The 27,671-nt window shown below is 42.4% G+C and overlaps 1 protein-coding gene across 5 annotated transcripts; it reads left to right on the top strand.

Annotated features, from left to right (window-relative positions):
• Nucleotides 1-497: 497 nt before the first annotated feature.
• LOC120733741 (phosphatidylinositol-binding clathrin assembly protein-like) lies at nt 498-26,875 on the top strand. Of its 5 annotated transcripts, none has more exons than XM_040032119.1 (19): nt 498-1,467; nt 7,663-7,805; nt 11,174-11,249; nt 11,644-11,746; nt 13,092-13,185; nt 13,283-13,394; nt 13,841-13,947; nt 15,359-15,400; nt 17,167-17,252; nt 17,739-17,841; nt 19,219-19,352; nt 19,591-19,688; nt 19,912-20,025; nt 20,137-20,167; nt 20,308-20,449; nt 21,437-21,460; nt 21,834-21,890; nt 22,070-22,189; nt 24,607-26,875. In XM_040032119.1, exons 1-19 carry the CDS (start codon nt 1,338-1,340, stop codon nt 24,619-24,621), a joined length of 1,731 nt encoding a protein of 576 aa, XP_039888053.1. In that variant the 5' UTR covers nt 498-1,337; the 3' UTR covers nt 24,622-26,875. The 5 variants fall into 5 exon arrangements, with proteins under 5 accessions (XP_039888053.1, XP_039888056.1, XP_039888058.1 ...); XM_040032122.1 differs by having other exon boundaries at nt 1,338-1,467; nt 17,778-17,841; XM_040032124.1 differs by lacking the exon at nt 15,359-15,400 and having other exon boundaries at nt 1,338-1,467; nt 17,778-17,841.
• The last annotated feature ends 796 nt before the right edge of the window (nt 26,876-27,671 follow it).

The raw sequence follows: 27,671 nt of genomic DNA, 5'->3' as shown, positions 1-27,671 counted from the left end.
CATTTCACTGTAACGGTGAAAAGATATTAAAGCAAAAACGATTACTTAAAGCTCCCTCATAGTATTAAGTTAAAAACTGGAGGTGGAATATTGGTGGGGAATTATTTACAATAAACGTCACCATCTGGTTTTCCTGGGATTTAAAAGCACAAACTAAAACACACGGGGTCAGAGGCACCTTTTCATAGGAGGTGTTACAGGAATAAAACATCTTTTTGTGTGTTGTTATTATTAGTGGTTTTTCCTCACTATGTGTCTACATTTCATTGGACAGCAGATAATCAGCGCGAGTTTGCACATCACACTCTTGTGCTGTCCGTATGCACTAAGGTGATAAACCAGCTGATGCTTTTCTCTCCTTGAAAAGCCTTCTGCTTTAAGATGCCCTCCCCGGACCCGAGAGGTGGTCCAATCGCCCTCGTTTCTCAGTCACCTGATTCATGTGCTGCCATTTTACACACAAGTTTGACTGACAAAAAAAAAAAAAAAAAAAAAAAAAAAAAAAAAAAAAATCAGAATTGGCCTATCGGAAACCTCAGCAGAGAAATACACCCTTTTGTAAAGAAGATTAAAAAGACTGGGGATAAAAATCACAGCGGCTGAGGTTTGATGCAGCCAGCGCGGGGTGCTGTGTGCGGATCAGAGAGGCGCTTGCAGTCGGATCTGTGCACACGTTCAGAGGAGATACCGGGTGAAGAAGAAGGAAAAGGGGAGGGAAAGGACAATGCTACAGCCCGTGTCTTTGAAAAATTAGTCTTCAGTCATGGTGATGCCGCATAGATTTCATAATCATCGCCGGCCGTCTTTCTATCACTGACATTGCTTTTTTGTGATTCAGCGCTCTGGCACGGACTCTCTGCGCCGGCATTTCACCCTCAGCAGCGTCTATTTCAGGGATACTGTAGATTATATTAATACACTGACCAGCTTTGGATGCAGGCCGCTCTGACAGGCTACACCGATTTTCTTCTTTTTTACAAGCAGGTTGATTATTTCTGTAGCTGGGCCACCCTGTTGCCCTGCGCTGGATTTTTGGATGCTTCTCTGGATGTGTGACCGTTTAACGCTTTATTTGGCCGCCGCATGAATTCTCCCACCGGATCCTCGTCCGTGTACGCTGCTGTCCTCCTCCACCACCACCACCTCCTCCTCTTCTCCCTCCTCTGGCCGATTCTCACAGAGGGCACTACCCTCCTCCTCCTCTTCCCTGCCGCTAAAGACATTTTGATCGTCCTCCCCGGTTCCCCCCACCCGGACTCGACCATCACTCCTCCGCCTGCCTCCTCATCCTCCTCCTCCTCCACCACCACCACCACCGCCTCCTCCTCCTCCGTAACATGTCGGGACAGTCTTTGACCGACCGGATCGCCGCCGCACAGCACAGCATGACCGGGTCTGCCATCAGCAAAGCCGTCTGCAAGGCCACGACGCACGAAGTCAGCGGACCCAAGAAGAAACACCTTGACTGTAGGTTAAGCATACCATCACTGCTTACTGTATAGATAGGCAGCCTGCCTGCATGCATGCATCAAGCGACCAGCATCTTTTTCCTCACAAAGGGTAGCTTGTATAAACAGCATTACGCTCCCCCCCACCACCCCTCTCTCTCTCTCTCATCCGGCCCGCTTATGTTCACAGCTTCTTTAATTAGGCACCGTTACATTCCATTAGATTAAAACGTGATTTACGCAGCAGCCGAGCGCACACAGGCTCCACCACTGACCATCAGAGCAAGCGGAGATCTTCTTCGTCTCTCTTTTTTTAATATAAGGCGAGAGGGGGGCAAGCCAGGCATTATCTGTGCATGTCATTCAGGGGAAATAGGCCACTCTGGTATAAGCTAATCATATTGCAACCAGTGTAGGCCTATCCATTATTAATGCCACTATCAGGAGCAGCAGCAGCAGCACTATGTCCCTTGGAGACTCTTCAGTACAGAATGTGCGTTATTGTGCAACATTTTTCTGCCATGCATTCTCGCTGATAAACGCGCTGCTGGTCAGTCCTAAACGTGCTGAGGACCCTGTAAAGGTTTTAGGAAGAGCAGTGCACTTTTTCCACTCCCCAGCTAATTGTCTATGCAATCAGTAGCAATGATGCACACAGTGATAAAGAGGATTTCTCACATGTGGATTGCATCAGTGATTATTAGGTGGCTGTTAGGTTAGGTGGCTTTTCTGCCTCACTATAATTACTTGACATGATCAATAGAGAGCATGGGTGATCAATGGCACTGCCAGTCACACTCACATGCAGGCAGGCAGACAGACAGCAAGACAGCGAATCTGCAGGAAATGTGGATAAATCAGTCAGAGAGAGACCATGAGGCAAGTGGCCAAACAGCCAGTCATCCAGCTACACACCCACCCAGTCAGTCGGTCGCCCGGCAAGTTTGGCAGTGGATTGGTCAGTCATGTCCACAGCAGAGGGTACCACTGTGGATTTTGGGCTCCCTTACAAGATATGCCACCAGGCGTTTCAGTGTAATATATCTAAAGAGGGCTGCCTCACTAAAAAAAAAAAGAAAAAGAAGAAGAAGAAGCAGGAAACACCCAGTGGGGGCTCAGAAGCAGGTTTCTCTGAGCATTTACGATGAAGGAGCCCTTTTGTGACTCTAGAGCAGGGGTGGGCAATTCCAGGCCTCGAGGGCCGGTGTCCTGCAGGTTTTAGATCTCACCTTGGGTCAACACACCTGAATCACATGATTAGTTCGTTACCAGGCCTCTGGAGAACTTCAAGACATGTTGAGGAGCTAATTTAGTCATTTAAATCAGCTGTGTTGGTTCAAGGACACATCTAAAACCTGCAGGGACACCGGCCCTCGAGGCCTGGAGTTGCCCACCCCTGCTCTAGAGTAATTCCTGCTGCTTTGATTTCATATTAATCTTACCTCGATGGTGGCAGGCGCTCAGTGTTAATTATTAAGGTTTTTTGGTGGTAGTGTTGCTGTATCCCTGTTGTGAGGCTGATGTTTTACGCTATACACAGTTTCACACATCCTTGGAAAAATAAGTAGAAGAGAATCAAACCTACTGATGGCTCCACGTTCAGTATCGCCGCAATTGCATCAACAGACTGGTACCGGTGCTGGTTTGTTATTGTGCTCGCCACAGACGCCCCAGTTTTATGAGAACATTGCACCCCTGCAGATATTAAACGGCAGAAGGTCATCCACCTTCAGCGCCCGCCACGAGTGGGTGTATCTCAGAAACTAGTAAATGTCACTTAACTCAAGGGTGAGAGCAGAAAATCTTAAAATAGAACCGGAGCATTTACATGACAAATGTCCATCTGTCAAGTGGATTATAAAACAGTTTTTGTCACGACTCACAAGGGCAGAGAAGTTTCTCTCAGAGTCGGTCAGTTTATTCTGGTGAAGGTGGTTTATTCTCCTTTTCCACATTGATACGACTCCTTTGTAGATTTGATTCACTCCCATGGAAGTGTGAATCACATTTTTTAGTTAAATAAGCAATTTTGTACTGAAGCCATTCAGATGCAGCTGTTCTAATAGATGCCGCAATAAAATACTTTCTATTTCCAGCTAGAGAGCCTCTCTTCTAAGCCAACATCCAGCACTCTCTCTCATTCGCATTAGGGCACACTTTTAAGGTTAAGGAAGCGATCCAGGAAGGAAGTGTGTTTGTCATCAGGCGGTCAGTGGGCCTGAGCCTTAATTTGACTGAGAGGACCTTGGTGGGGAAGTGAATAAAGAATGCAAAGAAAAGGCAGTGAACACAACTGCTCTCAAGGAGCTTCTGATGAGTCAGCTGTACAGGACTGCATGCAATCACAGGTCTCTTTGTTCAACCATCAATGCATCTGAGACTCTTTTCTAACCGAACCTGCGTGGTAAACTCAGGTTATGAGAAAACGGCGGACATTTGGTTTGTATTTTCAGATAATGCAAAGCTTATTATAAAAGCTCTCTGCATGGAGGACACGAGCGAGTGGAGCAAACTCGGTGTGGCTAAAAGAATACAGAGCTGCCGGGAAGAAACTGTTCAGATTGGAAAGAAAGAATCTGTTAAAATAATCTGAGGTTAGTTTGATAAGCAGAGTTAAAATACACTCTAGTTGTTATTGATCCACCACAGCAGGCACAGCATAGAGTAAATGCTACACACAATAAATCTATTCAGAGTGACCAAACCCAGGCATCCTTTTTTTCCCCCCTCTTACAGGGTCATGACCTTGCCGCTGTGGTAGGTGACTTCAGTGGCAAATGTTCATCTTTGATGACCCACAGCAAATAATGAGCATGACACACACACAAACACAGGGTAATGACATAGTAGAAGAGTAATCAGGCTAAAAATTACCTTCTGCCCCCAGAGCACAGTCAGCAGTGGTATTCACTGTATGATTTCTTTGCTTGTGCGTCACTGCTGAAATGCTGTAGCGTCACGTTGTAGATTTATTCAAAAAGAAGCTAATTGTGTTGAGAATAATTATCTGCCTTTTTTGCTCCGATGTTCTTCGCTTTTGGCCTCTCGGCTGGATTTAGTGAAAGGCAGCAGCGAGAAAGAGGAAGAAGTGACGACAGATGAGCAAAAATACAACGGATGACGGGGCTCAGCCGCACAGGCGGTCAAACAGAAGAGTAATATACATGAATCCCCCCCCTCCCCGCCACGCACACACATGCTTACTCTGACATCTTGTAGTTCAATTACACGCTCTGAATGATATTCACTTTTTTTTTTCTTTTTTAACGCCAAGGCCTTAAAACACATGGGAGGGGGAAAAAAAGTTTTTATTGCATTTTAAAGTAAATCTCTTTATGAGCTCAAATCCCTTCAGTCATGCATACTTTAAAACTCTGCTCTTACATTTGATCCTAACCAGTATTACAGGTGTCTTAAATTTAGCGCCGTGTTGTCGTGTAATCGTGCAAACCTTTGCACGCTTGCAGCATAAATCTCACTTCTTTTTGTGTTCGTTATCTGCATTTTTTTTCCTGTGTGGATTTCGGCTTATCGATAATCCCAGCTGGCAATCGTGCAATCAATACTTCATCATCATCATTGTCATCATCATCACATCCCTCTGGCTATTTGCACAGCCACACATCGATGGTTAAATCCCAGCTGATGAATTGTCACCCAAAGGAACAAATAGATTGGGACATGGAAATGTAGTAATTACCCTACTAAAAGTTAAATATCTCTAAACCTCCAGTGAATTAGTTACTGGTTACTCACAGGCAGTGTGAAACTGAACACCTTTTGACCTTGTCTGCTGTTTAGTTACAGCTTGATATAGATGTTTGTTTGTTTGTTTTATATTTAGTTGTTTCTGAATTTCCTAGGATCATCCTTCAAGCTCTGCTTTTGAGCTCAGCTACCTCTAAATATGAGGCAAATATGTGGTTATTTTTCCACTCTGTTGCCTCATCTTACATCGTTTTTATTCAAGTGTCACATAAAACTACTAGAAGCTCTAGTCCTTGCAGGTTAAAAGGCCATGAACATAAAAGCAAACATGCAGGGTTTCAGAGAAATGGTCCTAATTTAGACATGGAATGCAAGAGGCGCACATTAAGGATTTTAAAGGAGGAATTGAGGATTTTATTGTTGCGTATATATACATATATCTATTCAATATGCGTTAGTTTGGGAATTGTTTCTTGTGCCAATTTTATTGCTTCCTGTGCATGTTACATTTTCTGCTTTCAGATGTAGGGAGTGGACAGACCTTTGGCTTATATTTGGCCCTAAAGCAGGAGACCAAATGTCATGACATTAATGCAGCAGAGTTGAGAGTCTGACAGTCTTGGCTGCGTTCGTAATTCATTGTAGGCCAAGCTGAATGAGGTGACGACCTATAATCAATACTTTTACACTTATTATTGGCTGTGCTGTTCCTGCTGAGGCTTTCGCAGTCGAAACTAAAATAAAATAAGACCAAGCTGAGTTGGATCGAAGCATCAGCTGCCGCTGGTCGCTGTTGCTTCGGGTGTGTTTCGACATGCATTCAATGGTTAATCAGGGTGTGAACCGGGACTCTTTGGTATCCAGCGTTTCAGTGGCTGCAGAAAACCTCATCAAGCTTTCAAAACAAAACACTGATAACCTCTGATCCTGCAAAAAAAGAAAAAGAAAAAAAGAAGCAGATCTCAGAAACCAAACAGCTTTCTCAGTATCTCAGCACACAGATGCTCTCCCCGTCTGCCTGTGACTACAGTGGTTTTCTCTGATTGCACAAGGGACTCTTTAATTTAGTTCCTTTCATTATAATTGTGCGACACACTTTTGTTGCTGGTGTCTTGTTACCAAATTCAAGTGAAACCGCGGATCGTCTTGATTTCACATTTCTCATCTCATCTGGTAACATTTTAGATTCATTTCTTCTGTCTGTTTATCACTTTTGGTCCCAGTGTGTGTTTTACCAGGATTAGCTGAGACCCTGTTACCAGCTGGCCTTTAAGCAGCCTGCACAATCTCACTTTTAACAGCATCACTGAGAATTTGATGCAGATTGTTTATCCAGGAAAAAAATCTCCAGCTTGCTGATAAATGTCACTGAGCAAATAGCATGAGCTATATATTATGAATGCACTCTGTATAGTGTGTTTATAAAAAAAGGTTTTTTACTGTAGAAATGCCCCAAGTCAAGATAAGAAAATCTGTCCCTGAAGATTTTAACAACCTTTCGTTTACAGTAATTGAACATTTCAGAATCACATAAGTGGATCTGTAGGCTATGCAGTCTGTAATGCACTGTGTAAAACACGGGGCATGTTTGCACCATTTTACTAGAAGCCTGCAAGTCTTTGTGCTTCAACAGATGCCAAACATACTTTGCATTTTGCTTCTGAGCCCAGTTCCTTAAAGAATGTAGGGCAACATTCCTGCAACCCATCCCAGCAACACTTCTTATCTCTATTTAATTATTTTTGTTGTATCTACAAGACTGAGCACAAACAAAAACCCTACTCCTCTGTTTCCCTGCCAGTTCTCAGATGTGAACACGCACATGCGAGCACACACTCGACCTGTCGTTTGCCAGACCTTTGAGTCTGACATACAGCACCGAGCTGTTTTTCCCCCTTTTTTAAAACGTGTTCCACATTTGCTTTGAACGGCCAATTTACATTCTAGATGCGACTCTCGGATGTTAACTGTTGGGAGGGTGGGGGTCATCTGTTTTAGTCCATCATCGCTAACAAAGATGCTCGGGAAGAAAACTCACAGTCAATATTCATCATCACTCCATTCATCTGACAGTTTTTTTAAGTTTTTTTTTCCTAAATAAAATATGTGTCGCTTAAGTTCATTACGCGGGAATGGAATCGACCTTGCAATGTACCTTTCCATCTTCTGAGTTGATATTTTATTGATATTTTTGTAGAGGAGGCTGGCAGCGTTGCTGAATTACAGTCTCAGATGTGCATTTGGAGATACATCCATCTATAGAGACTATATCATTCATCGATATCATTAATCCATCATTTGTTCATTGAGGCGAGATAAATGCACCGGTCAATATGACTTCAGTCTGTGTGATTGTTCACTCCATCAGCAGCTGTTGCTTTTATTCACAATGACTTACAGTAAGTGAACAGGCGGGGTTGGAGTTTATTTGTGTGTTCCTTCACCTTGCTTTCACACTTTTCTCCAGATTGTTTCATGGGTCATCTATTTTTTTTGTCTCCTCCAGACCTGATCCACTGCACCAATGAGCTGAACGTCAGCATCCCCCACCTGGCAGACACACTGCTGGAGCGCACAACTAGCAACAGCTGGATTGTGGTTTTTAAAGCGCTCATCACCACACACCACCTCATGATGTACGGCAATGAGGTGAGTCAACCCGCATCGACGTATGGATGCCCGGGGAAATTCGGAGGATGTTTGTCCCCTCTGATCTTGTGACAACAGGAAAATTATTTGTCATCCTGACAAAAAACGCTTGTTTTAAAGAGATCTTAAACGCACTATGGTGCTTCTAAAATGATCCGTCTCACTGTTTTTTGAGGTCAACATTTCCTGAGTGGTGGGACGTGACTTGAAAGGCCAAAACGATTCTGCCGAAGCTCTAAATAAAAATGTAGAAAAGCTTATTCATCTATTTATCAGTATTGCTCTTCCAATAGAAAAAGGCACCAAATAACCTCTCATTATCAGTGACTCCTGTGTGTGTTATCAATTAATTACACAATTAGTCACTAGGCAGCAAAAGATGACGATCAAACCATTTCCTGTACAGTCTAATACTCTGTGAATGAGCACGAGAGAGACTCTGAGCTTGCTGGTGTTTTGATCGATCCTAAATACTTTGTAGAGATTTCTCTCCAACGCACCCTCAGTGAGATTCTTTGAAACCGTGTCTTCCATGTGTCCAGCAAGGACAGATGAAATACTCGGCTGACATTTCAATGGCCAGTATGACAAATCGCAGCGCTCCACTGCGCGCCCTGCGAGAGCAGCGACCAAAAAACATCAAACATGTTAAATGATGAGCTTCTGAGACTAGATAGAAGTGCCGTGGCAACGATTACTCCGGGGACGATGACCCTTTCAGAGCATGTGAGCAACAAAGCTTTCAGTGACATGAGCAGTGACATGATGTTTTAAAAATTTGTCAGGGTTGTTTAAATTGGGCGTTTTTAGCCTGGCTTTTTCCTCACTGGTTTTCACCCTGGCCAGAAAGACTGCGTGTTTACAGGCCTCTGAATTGGCATCAAAGCTTGCTTAACGTGATCTGATCCTTTTAAAAAGTGGATGCTGGAATGGGTTTTGCTGCAAATGGGATATCAGTTAAGGAAAGAAGGGGTTGTTTTGTATTGGTAGTGAGGGCAGATTGTGAACGCTAGATCAAGGAAAAGTCGTATGAGTCAGCTCTTAATGTTAAAACACCACAGCGAGCTGACTGACCTGATCCACCCTGGCAACCACGACTCAAATAAACTAAACAAATACATGTAGCTTTTTCCAGAGGCTGCCTTTTTTCTCCATTGAGCTCTTAATTGTCTGCCTGCTTTCAGTTGTTACAGGAAAGTTAATCTGCTTTTTTTCCCCTGGGTAACTCAACCTAGACAAACTACATCAAGCCTGGACATGTTTATGAATGATGATACAGTTTTCAAGGATGTCAGTGTGTCTGTTTCATACAGTTTCAGGAAGATTATTTCACTGTTTCCTTCTTGGCTGTGAAATTAGTAAAAGGCAAAAAAAAAGTAGGGCAAGAGCTTTCAAATAAAGACGGGGCAAACGTTCAGTGAAACAAGTAAGAAAGTGAGTTACACAGCGATAGCTAATATACCCAAGTTTGGTAGCACTGGCTACTATAAGATGCTAGTCAAACCCATAGACTGTATATTAGACTTTGTTGTAGACACAGTGATGTCACCCACTGGCTTTAATGTTTGCTGTTTTCAATTTCTAGCACCAAATCACAACAATAGTGGCTTTAAGGTGATTTTTTATTGTAAGGCCAAGACCCTACAATAATGCAAAGACAACAGGAAAAAACCCCCAACAATAATATGATGTGACAGCGGGAAGCAAAAACTCCCTTTTAACAGGAAGAAACCTTGACAGAACCAGGCTCAGGGAGAGGCGGCCATCTACTGCGACCGGTTAGGGGTGAGGGGAGGAAGACAGGACAAAGACACACTGTGGAAGAGAGCCAGAGATGAATAATAACTGATGATTAAATGGTGGTGTAATTTTTGCAGCCTTAAATCTGCTTTTGTGTTGCAGATGTTGTGTTTTTTAGATCAGATGCAACTTTGAACAAGCGCCAATTGCTAAGTTAGCAGCTAATGCTGACTAGCTTAGAATTTGGCCATGTGCAGGTTAGAGAGTGCACTGCTGATAGCAACCACTGATTACTAATGAGAAATGTGTTATCCCTGACCATTTGGTGAGCAGTTGCTGGAGATTGTTAGTTGAAATTTGGAGCAAAGAGGTATACAGGGGTTATGAACGCTTTGGGCAACAAGCGTTGGGCATTGACAGCAATTTACACTATATCTATAAACACTTGACAATTACTCACTGAGTGGTGGAGAAGCTGTAAAGCATAGCAGTAAAATATGTGCAAAATATATGGGCAAATGTTGAAGCCTGCTAGCAAACAAAGCAATCACAAGAAGGTTTTTGGTGCAGCACCACGAGGTGGCTGTAGCTCAGAAGGTAGAACAAGATAATTGAAAGGTTGGTGGTTCAATCTCTGGCAGCTCCAGTGTTAGCTAGAAAGCACTTAGGTGCAGAAAAAAAGTCCTTTTATTAATGGATGAATAAAGCATGTTGTATAAAGTGCTTTGAGTGCTCCAGGACAGCAGAAAAGCCCTCTATAAGGACCAGTCCTTTTAGCATTTACCCTCTTTGCCAACCACTTGCCAACTGCTCAGGGAATACAGTTTTCCTAGACCTGCATGACTGAGGCCTTAGCAAAGTGCATAGACAAAATGCCAGGCCTGTGGTGCTTTTTCAAATTCTTCTTCCGTGTTTCCGTGGTGACATGAACAAAAGTCTGTCACAGATACAAACTTTGGTGACCTTTAAATTACGTACGAGCAATGTATGTGGATTGAGACATGTGAAACAAACACAAATGGAGAATATAACGTCACATTTGCAGGGAGGTGGTGAATATGAAAATCAAAAGAATCGTGATTTATAATAAATCTTTTAAAAAAACATATAGATGCTAAAAATCGCTGTACGTGTGACGATGTTTGTGCAAGGTTTCATTCATATATAATCATAGGTAGGGTAGATACACAAATATATACATATGCTATGATCTTTACAGTAAGATGCCACAGATATTCTAATTATTGATAACATATAAATACAATAACACTAGATTTTAATTCACTGAAAATACACAGAAAGCACAGATAATATTACTGTGCACAGTGCACAGTAATATTATCTGTCACACTACTGCATTAAAAAGGCACCGAAACAATAAACAGAGTTCAACTGGAAGGTACATTTTTATTACTCTTAAATTTAACTTTGGAAAAAGAAGAACTTCTTTTGTCAAACGTTACCTGCGTCACCCAAGCCAGCACAATTACCCTCTGAAAAATGCAGATAAAGCTGCAACGTTTGTGTACATACAGGCTGCCCATGTGGCAGTTTGGCCTTGACTTGAAACTGTCAGGCCACAGAAAGAGAGAAATCACTAACTCATTCTTCTGTTCTTTTTCCTTCAGAGATTGATGCAGTACCTTGCCTCCAGGAATACACTCTTCAACCTCAACAACTTTCTAGATAAGGCTGCACTACAAGGTGATTTAATGCCATTTGGCTCTTTGTAGACTCAGCAGTGCTGTACATCTAACAAAATGACTTTATGTCGGACTCTCGCTGCCTCTGTAGCGCTATCAATAAGCTGCTGCTCAGACGGACCGAATCTGAAAAACCTACCGATGACTGTACCCTTTGTTTGTTACAAAGGGTGCGGAAAATTAAAAAAACATGCTTGGTGACTTTTTAATTATATATACAAAAGGAAAACAAGATAAATAAATAAAGTAAGGTAATGCATGAGCACTGGAAATGCGGGTTGGTCACAAAGAAGCGACTATATTTTTAATTAAAATAAGTGTAGCTTCTTAATCTAATGTGAAAATTGGTCAAGCTGATCAATCTCTAACTGCAGCACCCTCTCTCTGCCCTACAGGGTATAACATGTCAACCTTCATCAGACGCTACAGCCGCTACCTGAATGAAAAAGCCATGTCTTACAGACTAGCAGCTGTGGACTTCACAAAAATGAAGAGAGGGTAGGATACTCTTGCTTGTAACACTTTGCCTGTTTTTTATCTTCTGCTTTACCTGTATAGTAGGAACAGTAAATATATTTTCTATTTTTCCTTAAATGTACATTTATGTTAACAAGTAGTCATTGCAGCCCCAAGTGGCAAATGCATGTCTTGTAAAAACAGTGTGTTCAAAATGGTTTCTATTTTTGTGTCAAGTGGTCTTGTGCCTATGTTTGAGATGAGCAACACAACAGTTTTGTTTGCATATGGGCAGCCAATCAGAAGAGAGTAGGACCTTAAAGAGACAGAGCTAAAAGGGCATAGAGAGTAGATGAACTGAGCCTTTGAGTAATAAAAGCTTAGAGTCGCTGTTAGTGATATTCTAGAACAATGTTGAGCAAGAAATTGAACAGCCTTTGATGCTAAAATGCTGTATTAGAGTCAGTATATCATAACTGCAATCTTAAAACATTGTAATTATAAGCTAGTGGTCATAACAGACCAAACAAAGGAAAACAATTACAAGTATTGAACCAACAAAGGATGAGTGTGAGGTTGGTTTAGGACATGCGTGAGGACATTTTTACATTTTTCAGTGGGGAGGTCAGAGTGGGATTACATCAGGGTTAGATGAGGTCAGGCAGGACTTGGATTGACAGTGGATTGTAGTGTTTGCAGATGATAGTGTGACCTGTAGTGAGAGTAGGGAGGAGTTGGAAGAGAGCCTGGAGAGGTGGAGGTATGCTCCAGAGAGAAGAGGAAGAAGAGGAGGGAACAGTTGTAAAGCTGAAGCTGTAAGCAGTACAGATAGTTAAGGCAAATGAGTTTAAACATCTGGGGCCAACCATCCAAAGCAATGGCTTGTGCACAAAAGAGGCAAAGAGGAGAGAGTGTAGGCAGGGTGGAGTGGGTAGAGATGAGTGTCAGGGTGATTTGTGACAAAAGGATAGCAGGGTGAAAAGGAAGCTGTACAAGACTGTAGTGAGACTTGCTATGACGTATGGTTTAGAGATGCCACTAACAAAAAGACCAGAGGCAGAGATGAAGATGCTCAGATTTTCACTGAGAGTGACCAAAATGGACCAGATCAGAAATGAATACATCAGCGAGACGGTTGATCTGTCAGCGAGACAGCTCAGGATGACCAGTTCGGAGATAAAGTTAGAGAAGCGAGGCAGAGACTGTTTGACACGTGCAAAGGAGGGCTAGTGGATATGTTTGATGCTGAAAATGAAGCTGGCCAGGTACGACAAAAAGAGGAAGACCACAGAGGAGGAAGTTACATACTCTTGATTTTCAGTGCACATACATCACTTCCTCTACAGGCTTGATGAGTTCTGCGTGTGTTCTCCTGTGTGATTCTTAGGGCTGATGGTGTGATGCGCACCATGAACACAGAGAAGCTGATTAAGACTTTGCCCATCATTCAGAACCAGCTGGATGCACTGCTGGATTTCCAGGTAAACATCTGCCTTAATCGCTCCAAACCCTTTAATGTAAGCAATTGTAGCTGTCACTTCAATATCTCATCTCTCGTTCGTTCCTCCTATCGTCCAGCCAAACTCCAACGAGCTGACGAACGGAGTGATCAACACAGCCTTCATGTTGCTGTTTAAAGACTCCATACGGTTGTTTGCCGCTTATAACGAAGGCGTCATCAACATGTTGGGTACGCACGACACGGCAGATCCAGAGTTCATCTATCTTTAGTTCGTTCTATATTTATGTGGTAATTTTCCTCTGATGTCAAGATCACAAGACTGTGACTCCATCCAACTCCACTTAATCCTTCTTTAGAGAAAATCAATTTTTCCTCCCACTGTCTTCCAGAGTTCAATTAAGGACCACTGTGTAATGATCAACTTCTTTTCTTCCATTAATTATTAAGGCAGTGAGGTGTGAGGGTCTGATAAGAGACCATCAGACTCTATGATTTTATTGTAAGTGGGAGTCTTAATGAAAATTAATTTCATCCTGCATGGACAAGAATTGGACAGGCCTAACAGGGAAAATCAGTACCAGATAGATTTTTAAAAGTTGTTTTTTACAGTATACACTGCTGCAGGTCAAAGTAAATTCTGTTTCTTGAGCTGTTTCTCGTCTTCTGGCACGCAGAGAAATACTTTGACATGAAGAAGAACCAGTGCAAAGAAGCTTTGGAGATCTACAAGACCTTCCTCAACAGGATGACCAAACTGTCCGAGTTTCTCAAAGTGGCGGAGGTAACGTCCGTTTGTCCTGCCGCTCTTCGATGGAGTTAAACACCTGTAAAGACGATGGGAATATCTATTTGGAGCGAATCTCAACGGCCTTCCTTCCTCTCTGATTTCATATAAATATATTAAATGCTCCTTTCTCATTTCGTCCTGTCACTCAGGAGAAATTTAATCTGCAGAAAAGTGCACTTGAACCTGTTGAGATTTGCTCCAGACTTCTGTTACCCCGGGAACTGATTTACGGTCAGTCTTCTCAGACCTAAACTGACCGTAGATCAGCCTCCGGGAGCTTCTTCTCTTTAATCTTCCAAGTCTCTTTTTTGCACTAGATCTTCTCCTGTTTCTGTCCCTCTCTTGCCCTGGCCTAGGGAGGGGTTTACTTCAAGGCAGTCATTAACGCCAGAGTCTTATAGGCTATCAGAGAGACACTCATGTAGAGCTTCCAGTTGAGAGACCCCTCGTGTGCTGCCTGTTCACATGCCTGCACTGCATGCCCAAGCAAGCTCTTTTTCTATCACTATCTCTTTCTCTTGTTCTAATAGCTTAATTTCCACCCTATTTCTTTTTTTTTGTTTTGTTAATAAATAGAAGTTTCTTTTATTTTTAAATGGCTGTTACTCCGTTAACAGCTCTTGCTGGGCTTCACAATAAATATAAACAGTTTTATGATCTGTAGACTGCGCAGTATAATCGTGTACATCTTCAAAAGCTGCCTCGCTGCTTGGTTTCGTTCCCATTTGGAAGAAGGTTTGGGATGCAGCCACTTGATCCCAAAGAAAGAGAGAAAAAAAAGGAAAAAGAAAGAAAGACTAACGTTGACTTTAAGGACCCATTCATTTTACCTGTCTAACAAAATGTGTTTGTCTGTTTGTGTGTCATCTGTGCTCCCCCTCCCCTTCTTCTTTCTGTTCAAAGTCAACATTAGTTGAGTGTCTTCCTTTTGGATGTTTCTTATCTTGCAGTCACATGACCTGTTGTCTGCCCTCTGTGCCCTGCCTGTCCAATCAGTCGTTGTGCTCAGCTTTCATTTCCAACCAGATCTCATCGTGTGTGTATTTATAAGTGTGTGTGTGTACATGTACTGTGTGCGTGTGTGTGTATATATATATACATATATATAGGTGTTTGTATGCGTGTGCATGCGCCCTCCTCCTCTGTTGTCTTTTCTTTGTTTTCCTTTACAGCCACTGCATGAAGTAATGAATGCTTGGGTTTGATTCTTCTTTCTCCCTCCTCCTCCTCTTCCTCTTCTTCCTTCAACACGCCTCTTCCCTTTATTTTTTATTACTATGTGGTCTGTTGGGTTTCTTTCTTTCTTTTTTTGGTTATTCCCTGATTTATTGTTACATTTGGTTTTATTTTTATTTTGCCTCCCTCCTCCCTCCCCCTATCCCTCCTTCCTTTTTTTGTGACACAGCGAGTTGGGATAGATCAGGGCGACAGCCCCGATCTCACACAGGTCAGTCTACATCTCATCTCAATCAGTCAATCAACCAGTCAGTCAACCAGTGTATTAAATCCGTCAAAGTCAGTCCCATAATGCTTCATTCTAAACGCTCCCGTTCCCTACTCACCCTACAGACCTGCCCACACTGCAGCTGCCCCGTCCTCCTCCTCTCTTCTTCACTCTCCTTAACTCCTTCACTTTGTCTCCTTTTCTGTCTGAATCGAGAATAGAGAGGACACATGCAACTAGCCTGAAAGCAGCATTTCCCCCCCCCCTGACAATTTTTAGTCATGTTTTCCTATCTGAATCCTTGCAGAACAAATTTTACTCTAAGGTAAGATTTTTTTAAATCAGTTTTTATGCAGCACAGCCACAAAAGTTTTCAGTCTCTCTCTCTCTCTTTTTTCAGATTAATTTTAGATGTCCGTGACTGGGGCATATAATATGTCAGAATTTTTTCTGGCAGTCTTTCAGGCATTTTCCCAGTGTAAATATCAAAGCTTGTCTGTTGACTCAAAGGCTTATCATACAAAAAAAAGTCAGCACAACTTTATGAAATAGGCTTTTGTCCATCTAAGCAGTGTTCACATCACTTTCTGAACAGATTATGTCCCTTTGTATTAGCTGTGGGGAGAGCAGCGAATGGTTTTTGTTAAATAGGTTTCTGCAAATATGACTTGGATAGGTGTACATAATGCCATCATAAGTACTGCATACTTTGCTATGGTCCTTGAATACAGCTTATCCTTTTCATTGGATTTTAACAATGTGACAAAAAAAACTTAAATGGAAAAAAGTTGTTTTTTCTTTTTCTTTTCTACATTTATGTCATGTTTGTAGTGCTTATGAAGACCTTATATGCCCTTATTCAACAACATAGTGAACCATGCCTTTACTAAGCTCTAGATATGTGTCTGTTTTAATTTTAAACTTTTAGCATATTCTAGATTTCTCTGAAGAAGGATGCCCAGAATTCGCATTTTACTCTCTTTCCCCCTTAAAATAAGTATATGAGAAATCTTTTCTTTGCCTGTTGTGTTTGCCTTGTGTTCTCTGGTGCTGAAATGTAAAGCTCTGGGTGAAAACTGTGGTATCACATGTGGTCCAAATGAACCCATCCATCCTTTTTGTTTTCCAGTAATGAGTGCAGGCCAGCTGTTCGATGTGTATACCTGGTTTTTTCACCAGATGTTTACATTTGACTGAGTTAACTTCCTTGGCTTCCAGCGGGACACAGTTTTGGTGCTTAGCTCCAGTGATTACTTCCTCAGCCAATCAAACCACTAACACATGAATCTTACTGTGGAATCCACAAGTTAACTCTTAAATTTTGGATAGTGATTTTCTTTCTGTGTATGCGTGTGTAAGTGTGTGTGTTTACGAGAGCATTTGTGCACTGCTGGCCTCTGCATGGGCTCGTTAGATGGTTCACAGACGTGTTTGTTGTGTTTCGACTCTGGAGCCCCGCAGCGATGATGCTCTGCTCTGTCCCGACCTGTCAGTCCTGCTGTGGACTCGCTTGCATGATCCAAAGCTAACATGTGCATGCTGGCCAACCAAACCTGATGAAACCAAATGAAAAAAACAAAAAAACAGAACAAAGAGCTGTCATAGAGTAGATAGTGAATTTGAGGGTGATGTCTAAATTTTGCTGCTGCTTTGTGTGTGTGTGAGAGAGAGATGAAATGAGAAGTGAGGAGAGGAGGGAAAAGCGAGCTAAGTGCCCCAATTTGCCTACTTGCCCATGGTTGTAATCTGCTGAACCCCACCCCCCTCAGGCTCCCAGTTCTCTCCTGGAGGCTCTGGAGCAGCATCTAGCTTCTCTGGAAGGCAGGAAGCTCAAGGACCTGTCCACCGCCAGCAGGTATGATCAGATCACAGACAGGCACCTCAGGCCTGCTGCATCACTCACTTAATGCTACTTTTAAAACTATTATTTCTGCTACAGCTGTTCTTTCCCTTACTGCTACCAGTATTAGCACTACAGCAACCACGGTGTACTGCTGATCTGCCACCGTGAATTTTACTACTGCCAGATTTTTACAGTTTCTCTTATAGCAAACATAAAACTTGCATTTTACCTACATGCATCATATGCTGTTGCTTAAATGATACTTACAATCAGATTTTACTCAAAGTTCGTTTCTGATCACTACTTTGAAACATTTCAACCGTGGGTCATGCTGATGGTGCCCAGATAACTAAATGTTTGGGGTTTTTTTTAGCTTTACATGGTGTTGTTAAAAAGTATCAAAGAGTAAAGTAAAAAATATCCCCCCAAAAAAGAAAAAGAAATTTAAAGAGACCTGTAAACCCTGTGTGTGTTTGCGGGTGTGTGTCTTACCTTAAGATCCAGCACCTTGTCCAGTGCAGTGTCATCTCTCTCCAGCACGGGGATCTCTCTCAGCCGTATGGAAGACAAGACGGAGGACAACCGACTGCAGCAACACAAGGTGAGTCAAACCTGTCCACATACTGTGGACAGGTTTGCACAGTTCATACATACCACGTGCCAGAACTATTGCAGGGATTCAACCACAATATGATTGCCTGTGCTTTTAGGTTCTTTTGTCTTCTATGCTAGTGAAACACTCTGAAATCCGTTCACGTGTGTGAACCATGTAGACCTCGGTGTCTTAAGACTTTCTGCCCTCCACACTGTTGTTAAAGTTGAATAGACAAGTGCATTAATTCTGCAGTACAGTGAAATACGCTGTTTCTCTGTAGTGTACAGAGATGCACACAGAATAGAAATGAACTCTCAGTCTACATACTGCACTCCTGCAGTGGAGTTTATTCTCAAACAAACCATCCTGGCCTTTCATTCGATAGTAACAATTTAAAGGAAGATTAACCCTTGAAATACACACTCACTGGATGCTTTGTTATTTATATCTAATAAAATTCTCATTAATGAAACTATTAAACTGGGCAATAATATGGCAGCAACTCATTTAGATGAGTTAAAGAATGTAGACATGGTCAAGATAACCTGCTGAAGTTCAAACCAAGCATCAGAATGGGGAAGAAAGGTGAGGAGACTTTGCATGTAGCATGGTTGTTAGTGCCAGACGGGCACTTTCCCACACAACCATCTCTAGGGTTACAGAGAAAATATCCAGCAAGATGCAGGTCTCTGGGAGAAAATGCCTCGTTGATGTCAGAAGAGAATGACCAGACTGCTTCAAGCTGATAGGAAGATAACAGTAACTAAAAAAAAACACTTGTTACAACCATGGTATGCAGAAGAGCATAACACATCCAGCTTTGAGCACAACCTTAATTGCTTTTGGACAAAAGAAGATTTGATCTGATCTGGTCTCATAAAACCATGGATCCATCCTGCCTATACGGATGGTTCAGGTTGGTGGTGGTGTAAGGATGTGGGGGATGTTTTCTTGGCATACCCCTTGATATCACTGGGTATTGTTTAAACACCACAGCCTGCCTGAGTATTTATGACTGCAGTGTACCCATCTTTTGATGGCTGTTCCCACCAGCAACTCTAACTGGCTTCTTGAACATGACAATGAGTTCACTGCACTCAAATGGCCTCCGTAGTAACCAGATCTCAATCCAATAGAGCACCTTTGGTATGTGGTGGAACAAGTAATACTAGATGTGCAGCTGACAAATCTGCTACCATGTCAACATAGACAAAATCCTTTGAGGAAAATCGCCAGCACCTTGTTGAATCGCTGCTAATAAGGATTAAGGAAGCTCTGAAGGCAAAAACAAAAAAAAGAGTCTGACATAGTACTAGCAAAGTGAACCTTGTGTGTATTATACTAACCATAATCATCTACATTGTGTTGATGTATTCTGTCTAGGAGGACGGTCACAAAGTGATCGACATTCAGACACCTAACGTGTCACCCAGCACCCAATCAGTGGGCAGTGCCAACAGCAGTGGAGGGGCCACAGATCTCTTCTCTAACTCACCTATTGTACCCGTCAACAACCAGTGAGTGTATTGTCTGCGCTTATATATAGTTTCTACAAAGAAAAAAAGTGCCTCCTATCTATACTGCTAAAAAGAGTGTTTTTTGTATTAGTTAAATGTCACAAGTCTATTTCCTCGATCTTATCCTGATATTTTGTCCAGTTACCCTACGTCTTTAGATGAAAGCCTTTAGCCTTTACATTTTTAGACTAAAGTGAGGAAAAAAACTGTGCTTTCCACTCCATTTTCCTTCCTGCAGTGTGCCAAACCTGACTAGTGAGCTGTTCACCCTGCAGCCTAACTTCACCCCCATCCAGACCACACACACTGTGCCCAACAACAACAACGCCTGGGGAGGTAGGACCACGCATGCACGCGCACGCACGCACATGTACACATAATCATGTTAACGTACAATGAAGCATGAGAGTAAATTCCCACTCACTACCTCACACACACACACACACAAACAAGCACACGCTTAAAGCATGTTATGCTTTGACAATGACGGCTAGCTTCTTCATGCTTTTTGACTCATTTCTTCTCTTTTCATGTTACCATGGTTACCTGTGGACATCAGGTGACTTGCTAAAGCCATCCCCACCCACTCAAATTCACAGTCCTGGAGCCCCGTTGCACTCTGGGAAGATGCTGCCCAATGATTTGGACTCATCCTTAGCCAACCTTGTTGGCAGTGAGTACAAAATGTGCAAATTTTCTCTTCACATTTTCCCTGTTAACCAGTCTTGCTGTGTCTCCCTTTCAACTGATGCTATGTTTATTTTTGTTTTATTTCTTCTCCCAGACCTGCAGTTTGGGGGGACGCCAGCTAAAAAGTGAGTGGGTTTGCCTTACATCAAAAGCCGAGCCGCAGGCAGACGACTGCTGTCGGATCTCTCACGCTGTTCAATGATTTTTGCATCCTCTGTGCACCTGTAAATGCACGTGTTAGATCGTGTGTGTTTTTGTGCATCAGGCCAGAGCTCCAGTGGAGTCAGCTGGTAGAGAAGAAGCCGACGGGTGGTAGTGGCTGGCAATCGAAGACCATGTGCACCAGCACCAACTGGACTCACACCACCCATCCCATGGCACCTGCACCCATGCCCGTTCCTCAAATGGTAAAATAAATGCTACAATTACTTTTTAATTGCCTGCAAGAGTTTGTGCTTGTGTCATCAAGGTCCTGTGGTTGCACTTACACTCCCTCTGACACTTTTTTTTCCCACTTCTGCTGCTTGATTAGACGTCTTCTCAAGACAGTATGGGTGTGAAGGTTTCTGCTTTATTAACAGTTTCTCCAGTCTCCACTTAGTATGGTTGGTTAATTTGGGATTAAAATATAATTTCACATATAAATTTCTGCAAACCAAAGCTAGCTATAAGTGGATGAGGGATCCTAGGTGAATTTCTAAATGGATGGGTTTGCTCCAACGCGATGGCCAAGAAACTGAAAAGGTTTCTGGCTTCCATGCTGTTTAGTCAGTTGCTTTATCGCTCATTAGTGTTTCCCTACTGGCCGGTAGACTTTACAATGTGATAAGGTAATAAAAACAAAACAGATTTTTCTAGGCGCTTCTGAGCTTTTAAAACTGGAACCCCAAAGCCTCAGCTTTTTTAAGATAATGATAAAAACTGACATTGCGCACAGTTGGATTTTTCTCACAAAAGTCTTTATAGATGTCTAATAATTGTGGTCATGTGAAAGAGACCAAGTGACCACTGAGAAGATTGGCAGTGAGGCTGTATCCAGCTCTTTCAATGCATCAGTACTTTTGAAGGAGCTCCCAAATGTGTCTGTGCCTTTTGTGCTCCATGCCAATTATCTACACGTCTCTTCAATTCAGTCTGGTTTCATCCTTTTAATTTTGGACTGATTGACCTCTCAACTCAAACTGCTCATTTTCTCGGCAAATGGTTTGGAAAGATGGTGGCACGCCTTGAATGGAAAGTAGATGATTTTAACATGAGGAAAGTGCAAAAAATTCCGCTTTATCTTCTCTGCCTGTTTGGAGAAAGAGAGCGGGCGTGGCTGTGATTGTGGTATGCGGAACTATTTTAGAGGTCTTTAACTGTTTTTCTTTTTTCTCTTTCCTTTAACTCGACAGAATGGGATGATCTATACTGGCTATGTAAGTTTCTTCAGCCCCCTTTCCTTCGCTCCTCGTTTTGTCCACGACATCCTCCAGAACCGCACTGCTTTGCTTTCTTAATCATTTTCCTTATTGTACTGTCTTAGAACTGTCATTTTATCCCTTGTGGTGTCATCTCGATTCAATTTTGTTAAACGTTAAAGCTGATTTTGTTTAACAAGATCTTGTAAAAGCCGAATAAATGGGAATATTTATTTGGCATAAAAAAACAAAAAATGACTTTCTTTGAGGTACATCTTTGACAGATTAGAAATTAATTGCCCTAACAGAATTAGCGTTAATTTTAATTTATTTCTTTTGGTCACTATTAAAAAGTATTGTGCATTACGCCCCTCCCTGTTTTTCTGTACAGGCTCCAGCACCAGTGGCTTTTCCTATGACGACACCCCAAGTGCCTGTGTATGGAATGGTAAAGAACAACTTCCAGTCTTATCGTGGTCTTACAGTCAGAGATTTTTAATTTATCCAATAAATACTGTTTATTTTTATTGTTTTGTCTCGGTTCACGTTGCTCTGTTTACTCCCCACCTGTTTCGCGCCCTCATACTCTTCTCCTTCCCTGCCTGCTCTCACCTGTGCTCTGAGAAGCTCCCTCCTCAGATGAATCATCAGATGGGGGGCGTTCCCATGATGCCCCCACAGCATGTCATGTATAACCAGCCTGTCCTGAGACCCACCAATCCTTTTGGACCCATCCCAGGAACACAGGTAACATCAGCCTTCACAAAAACAAGCAGAAATGTTAATGAACATGCCAGAGAGCGTGGGGACAAGAGCATAGCATATGGGCACTAATGGGATCATCTCAAGTAGTGCAATGGTAGTACGCAGTTGTGTTGCACAAAGACACAAGTTTAGTAGTTTTGCCTCTGTACACCACCACAGTGGATTTTAAATCAACCAATCATGATGTGGTTGAAGTGTAGACTTTCAGCTTTAATTCAAGGGGTTTAACAGAAAAATTTGACAAACTTTTTTAGGAATTGCAGCAATTTTTATAGATATTCTCACATTTTCAGAGGCTTCGCATTAATTGGACAGTTTACTGTTTCATGACCGGTTATGCCTACTTCTCTGTTCTTGGACAAGCTTTGAAGACACGATATCTGAAGATGATTCAAAGTGTTGATTTTTCACTGCACTTTAAATATGAGGCCCAAGGAGATGTCAGTGCAAGTGAGGGACATCATCATTAGGGTCAACCCCCCCACCCCCACCCCGCCCCGCCCTCCACCCAAAAAATAAAAATAAAGCAATCAGAGAGACGGCAAAAACCTGGTACATTCTTAAAAACCATGAATTCACCAGCTTGGCAACAACAAAACACCTGAAAGAACATTGAAGATTAGTAAACAGAATTATAGACAGAATTATAATGATTATAATCATATCCATGGTTAAGAAAAACTTCAGAATCTAAATGTGTTAACAACACTTAGGTGTTGGACATAGGTGCATCACTGTCAAGGTCTATAATCAAGCGATGGCTTCATGAATGGAAATATAGAGTTTTTGCAAAAAGGTGCAAACCACTGGTTACACTCAAAAACAGGAAGGCCACATTAGACTGTGTCAGAAAAAGAGCCTGCACAGTTATGAAACAAATATTTCGACAGGTGAAACCGAGATGAACTGGCTACCAATGGAATCAGGTCACTAGTGTTTAGTGATGATGTAACTGCAGATAGAAGTAGTAGCATGAATTCTAAAGTGCACATAGCTATACTTTCTCTATACTCTCTCAGATTGCAGATCTGACTTCCCAGTGCAAATGATCCATAGTATACTGCAAGAGCCACCCAAGAGTTTCTCAATGCAAAGAAATGGGAAATTCCTCAACAGTGAAGTCAGTCACCAATGAAGTATATCCTATATATACACAGCATCCCAGCTGTTTTGTGGCTACATCGATGTAGTTAAACGAGCAGGCTGGGGCCGCTGGTTAGCTTGGCATAAAGTCTAGAAATGTAAGGGAACAGCAAATCGGACTCCAAATTATCCAGCAAGTAATGCCTCCACAATCCCACAACTTGGCATCAAATAAGAGAGAAAAGTGATTTTCTTTAGGGTTATTGGTGTGCTGTTTTTCTTTTTCTTTGTTTGTATTTTTTTTTACTTTTGTTTCTGCTCTTAATGCTAAGGTAAGCTATCCAACTTCTGTTCACATGCAAATCACATGTCAGAAAATAAGTGCAGTTGTCAAGCTGTGCATTCCTTTGTAAACCATAAATCAAACATGCAGCTTGTCTGGGTGCTTTTTTGTATTTTTCTTTCTCCTTACACTTGACCAATTACAGATAATCTGACACCACGCAGAGCAATTTTGAAAGCAGTCACAATACAGTAGGGGAAAAAACTGCCTTGTTGAAGCAGCAGCAGCAATGCTATTACAAACATGACCAATAAAAAAACTAAATGTTTAGTAGGTAATAAGGAGGGTGTGTGGATGGAGAAACTGCCCAAACTAAATCATCTGCAAATATTGGACAGCTCTAACATTTATGGTTTTCAGTGCGTAGCTTCTGAGAAAAGCAGATTATTGAAGCAGAAACAGATAAAGGAGAAAACTGGGAAGTAATAGGAGCTATTTAAATGATTTGAGCACATTAACGGGCTGCATTGCACATCTTAAACCAATGTGTACCAGCACAGAAACAACACGGGCAGAATATTGCTTTGGTACAAACACTGAATCTGTGCCTCTTCAAGTCCTCGGGAATAACAGAGGCCACTCGTTCATAGCTGTTTCTCTAGGGGTGATTAGCAATGTTCAAGTAGTGGCTCCATCAAGAATCTCAATGATGAGTCATGTTGTCAGGTAATTTAAAAATTGACCAGGAAACATGAAAAAAAAAAAAAAAAAGTTCACTGCGAGCAATCATCAGCTGGAAAGGTTACAAGACTCACAGGAGCACAAACGATCAAGTATATTTTGACCAATTATTCAAAACATAACAGAGTAATATAATTGTTTACTGAACAATCACCGCTCCGAGGTGCTGTTTTCTTGGCACTGCGGCAGCTAATACGCTTGTCAATAGATGCCTGAACACTTGATGAGCTGTTTTGTTGAACTAAATTACTCTTGCATGTCTCTCACCCCCCCACCACCCCGTCCTCTGCAGATGCACTTCATGTAGGGGATGATGTTGTAACCATGGCAGCAAAGCTGGGAGAGAGAAGGCGAGAGGAAAGAGACAGAGAGAAAGAGTCGGCAGCGAACGCAAATCCAGAACCAAAATCCAGCGCAGGGGAAAGAAAGAAGAGGGCAGAGAGGAAGAAAAAGGGGAGGGGAGGGGAGAGGACGAAGGAGAGAGGAGGACCAGAGGATGGATAGAAGATGAAACGCTGATGTCAGTTTCCATGTCACCTGACCCTCTAATCTCCTCTCCTCTCTCTGTGTGGCTACTGATCTCTCTGTCTTTGAATCTATAGTGCTGGGGCACCAGAGGCTCTGCATTAGTCCCATTCATCCTCTGCTTGATTTGCCAGTTCAAATGGCAATTACGACCTGTGATGACACTATGAGGACTGACAGCTCGTTGGAAGTGCAGAAGCTCTTTTGCCATTTCCCCCCCCGCCCCTCACCCCATCATACTGATAATTTCCTGTATAAAGGCTTACCCGCATCTCTCTCCATCCCTCAGCTGAATCAAACTTGGAGGACACGCGTCTCTTTCTCTGATTGGATCGTTTGCTGGCACTTTACTCTATGTGACCTTTGCCAAGGGTGTATTTCTGTGTAGGTGATTTTTAGCATCTTGTTCCGATTGGTTCCCGGTAACGTGTCATCCATCCGTCACCTGATGTCAGAAGTTATTGATTTGAATGCGTGCGTGTGTGTTCGTGTGTCTGCGCGTGCGTGCGTTCCTTTTTCTACATTTCAGCGTGCTGCATCCACGCATCCATTTGAGTCTTTTTATGAGCTCCATTTGTTCTTAATTGCCAATTTCACAGAGAGAATCGGGCGTAAAACAATTGGCACGCTTGTGTGATTGTGGATGGACGTGGAGCTGTGTAGGGTGTGCTACAGCGTGTGTTTCTCTTTTGGTACCTGATGTCATTAATGTGTTGCCAGGTACCAACATGTTACTGCACTGGAATTAACTGATGAAAGCACTGAGCCAGACCCAGGCATCACATTTGGATGTAAACAAACCTCCGCTGCTTGGGGACGTGATGTACACACTGTGTTTCGTTTCGTTTTTTGGGGGGGTTTTGCCCTCTTCTACAGGCGTGCAATATCATGCAATCTCATTATACACCCATTTGTAGCCCGGTTAGAAGCCTTTTTCTGCTGTAGTGTCAGAGTTCCTGTATGTCCACATGAGATTTCTGTACAGAATACTGTGGATTTTTTTTCTCGTTTTCTAAGCTGTTCTGTTAACAACTGAACTGCTCTAAAAGTTGTGAAAAATGCACTGAGAGCCACACAGGAGGTGAGTTGACATTAAGTGAATTTCAATCTAGCAATCAGTAATGGTCGAACTCCCAGCTGTATGATATCCTCCCTGTCCTGAGCATTTGTCCTTCCAAAATTAGTCTCCTGTCAAGTCCTTATCACCCCCACCCTACCCACCCCAAAAAATAATAAAATTTTAAAAAAAAATGGATGAGGGTGGAAGTCTCACCTCCACTGGGAGGATTTAAAGAGAGCCACTGAGAAGCGAGTTATTAATGTAGAGTGGAACGTTTATGGACAGGACAGCTAAAGGTCAGTCTGGAGCATCAAGTGAACGACAGCAGTGGAAAGCAGCTGAGGGTAATGTCTGTCGATCGCGGCCCGAGCAAAGCCCGCAGCGACGGCGCGCAGATTAATTCGGACAGCCAGAGACAGGGAGGCTCTAATGAGACATTAAATGTTAATGTGGATTTTCTAGGAGATCCAAGGTCGAGTTAGACTCACAGTCAGATGATATATATAAAAATATATATAGCACAAACCTTCAAAGAGGGGACAATGCTCTGCTGCACAAAAACCTAAAATCATTGCTGGGATGTACAGTCGACAGGGGCAATAATCAATTGGGTATGAAGTCGTTTTTTTTATTGGTTGTGTCCGTTCTATGTACATGTACTGTATGTGTGTTTGTGTGCACATGCCTTCCCATAGAGATAAACAGGGTCATGTTCCTCGGTTAGAGGTTACACATCTCTATCGAGCTGGTAGCTTGTACTAACTTAGCAATGAGTGTTATTGTGACCGTGTCTGTACAACATCACATCATTTTAAGGTGGCTCTAGGTTCACTCATCTGCTGCAAAACGCAAAAAACAGGGGGGGAAAAGAAACCCCCGAGTCATCAGATGTGGAATCTGTCAAAGTGAGTCTGAAGCAAACTTCTCCAAAGAGCTGGAAGTGCACAGGCTGGTGATTTCTAACAAAAAAAATAAATAAATAATCGCAACTGTAACTGCTGGCTATGTAAAAACCAGTCTCACCGCAGCTACAACTCTACTACCAGCAGAGAGAGATTTGTGCTAGGAATCACCGGGCAGGCAGATGTTCTCTTCGAGGTTTCACTTTTGAATGAACATAAATGTAAGAGGTCAGCTGAGATTTGGGTATTTCCTTCGGGAAAATGTCGCGCCATTACTCCTTGTTGCAGTTTTTTGTCGTTCTCGGTCAGATGAATGAGCTTTTCATTGTGCACTTCACTCCCACCAACAGAGCTCGATCCATCCTGGGCCAACCTCTGACTGTTACTGTGTCCTCTGTATATAGGTAATGCTGTTCATGTGTTTTTAGACGTGCTCTCTCTCTCTGTAAAGTGATCGAAGCCCCATTGGATGACGTACTGTACGTGGGACAATTTATTGCTGTATCTGTGTTTGAATGGTTGTACTTTGAAGGTGTCATCATCCAGGGATGGGCGGGGTGGGTTAGGGTTGATGTTTGTGATGTTTGTGTCCATCTGGAGGAGTAAGGGTGGGGTCGGGAGGGCTGGGGTTTATGGGGGTAAACTATCACAACTGGTCTATACCAAGAGTGTCTTCATCAAGGAAGTGGACAGGACAGGGTCTGTCCTCTTCAAAACAGGAACATTTTTTGCACCAAAGTCATCATCAAAGCGCAGCTTCTTCTTATTCAAAGTCACTACGGATGGATGATATCAGAACTCAAAGGAATTTTTTCGTTCTTTTATTTTTAGAGACAAAGAAACTGTCTTTTTTTTGCATGATTAAGTGTC

The sequence above is a fragment of the Simochromis diagramma genome, unplaced genomic scaffold (genome assembly GCF_900408965.1).
Source record: "Simochromis diagramma unplaced genomic scaffold, fSimDia1.1 OVJJ01000216.1, whole genome shotgun sequence".
Taxonomy (NCBI): Eukaryota; Metazoa; Chordata; class Actinopteri; order Cichliformes; family Cichlidae; genus Simochromis; species Simochromis diagramma.
Note: the sequence above shows the minus strand (reverse complement) of the source record. Positions and strands in the feature narration are given on the sequence as shown.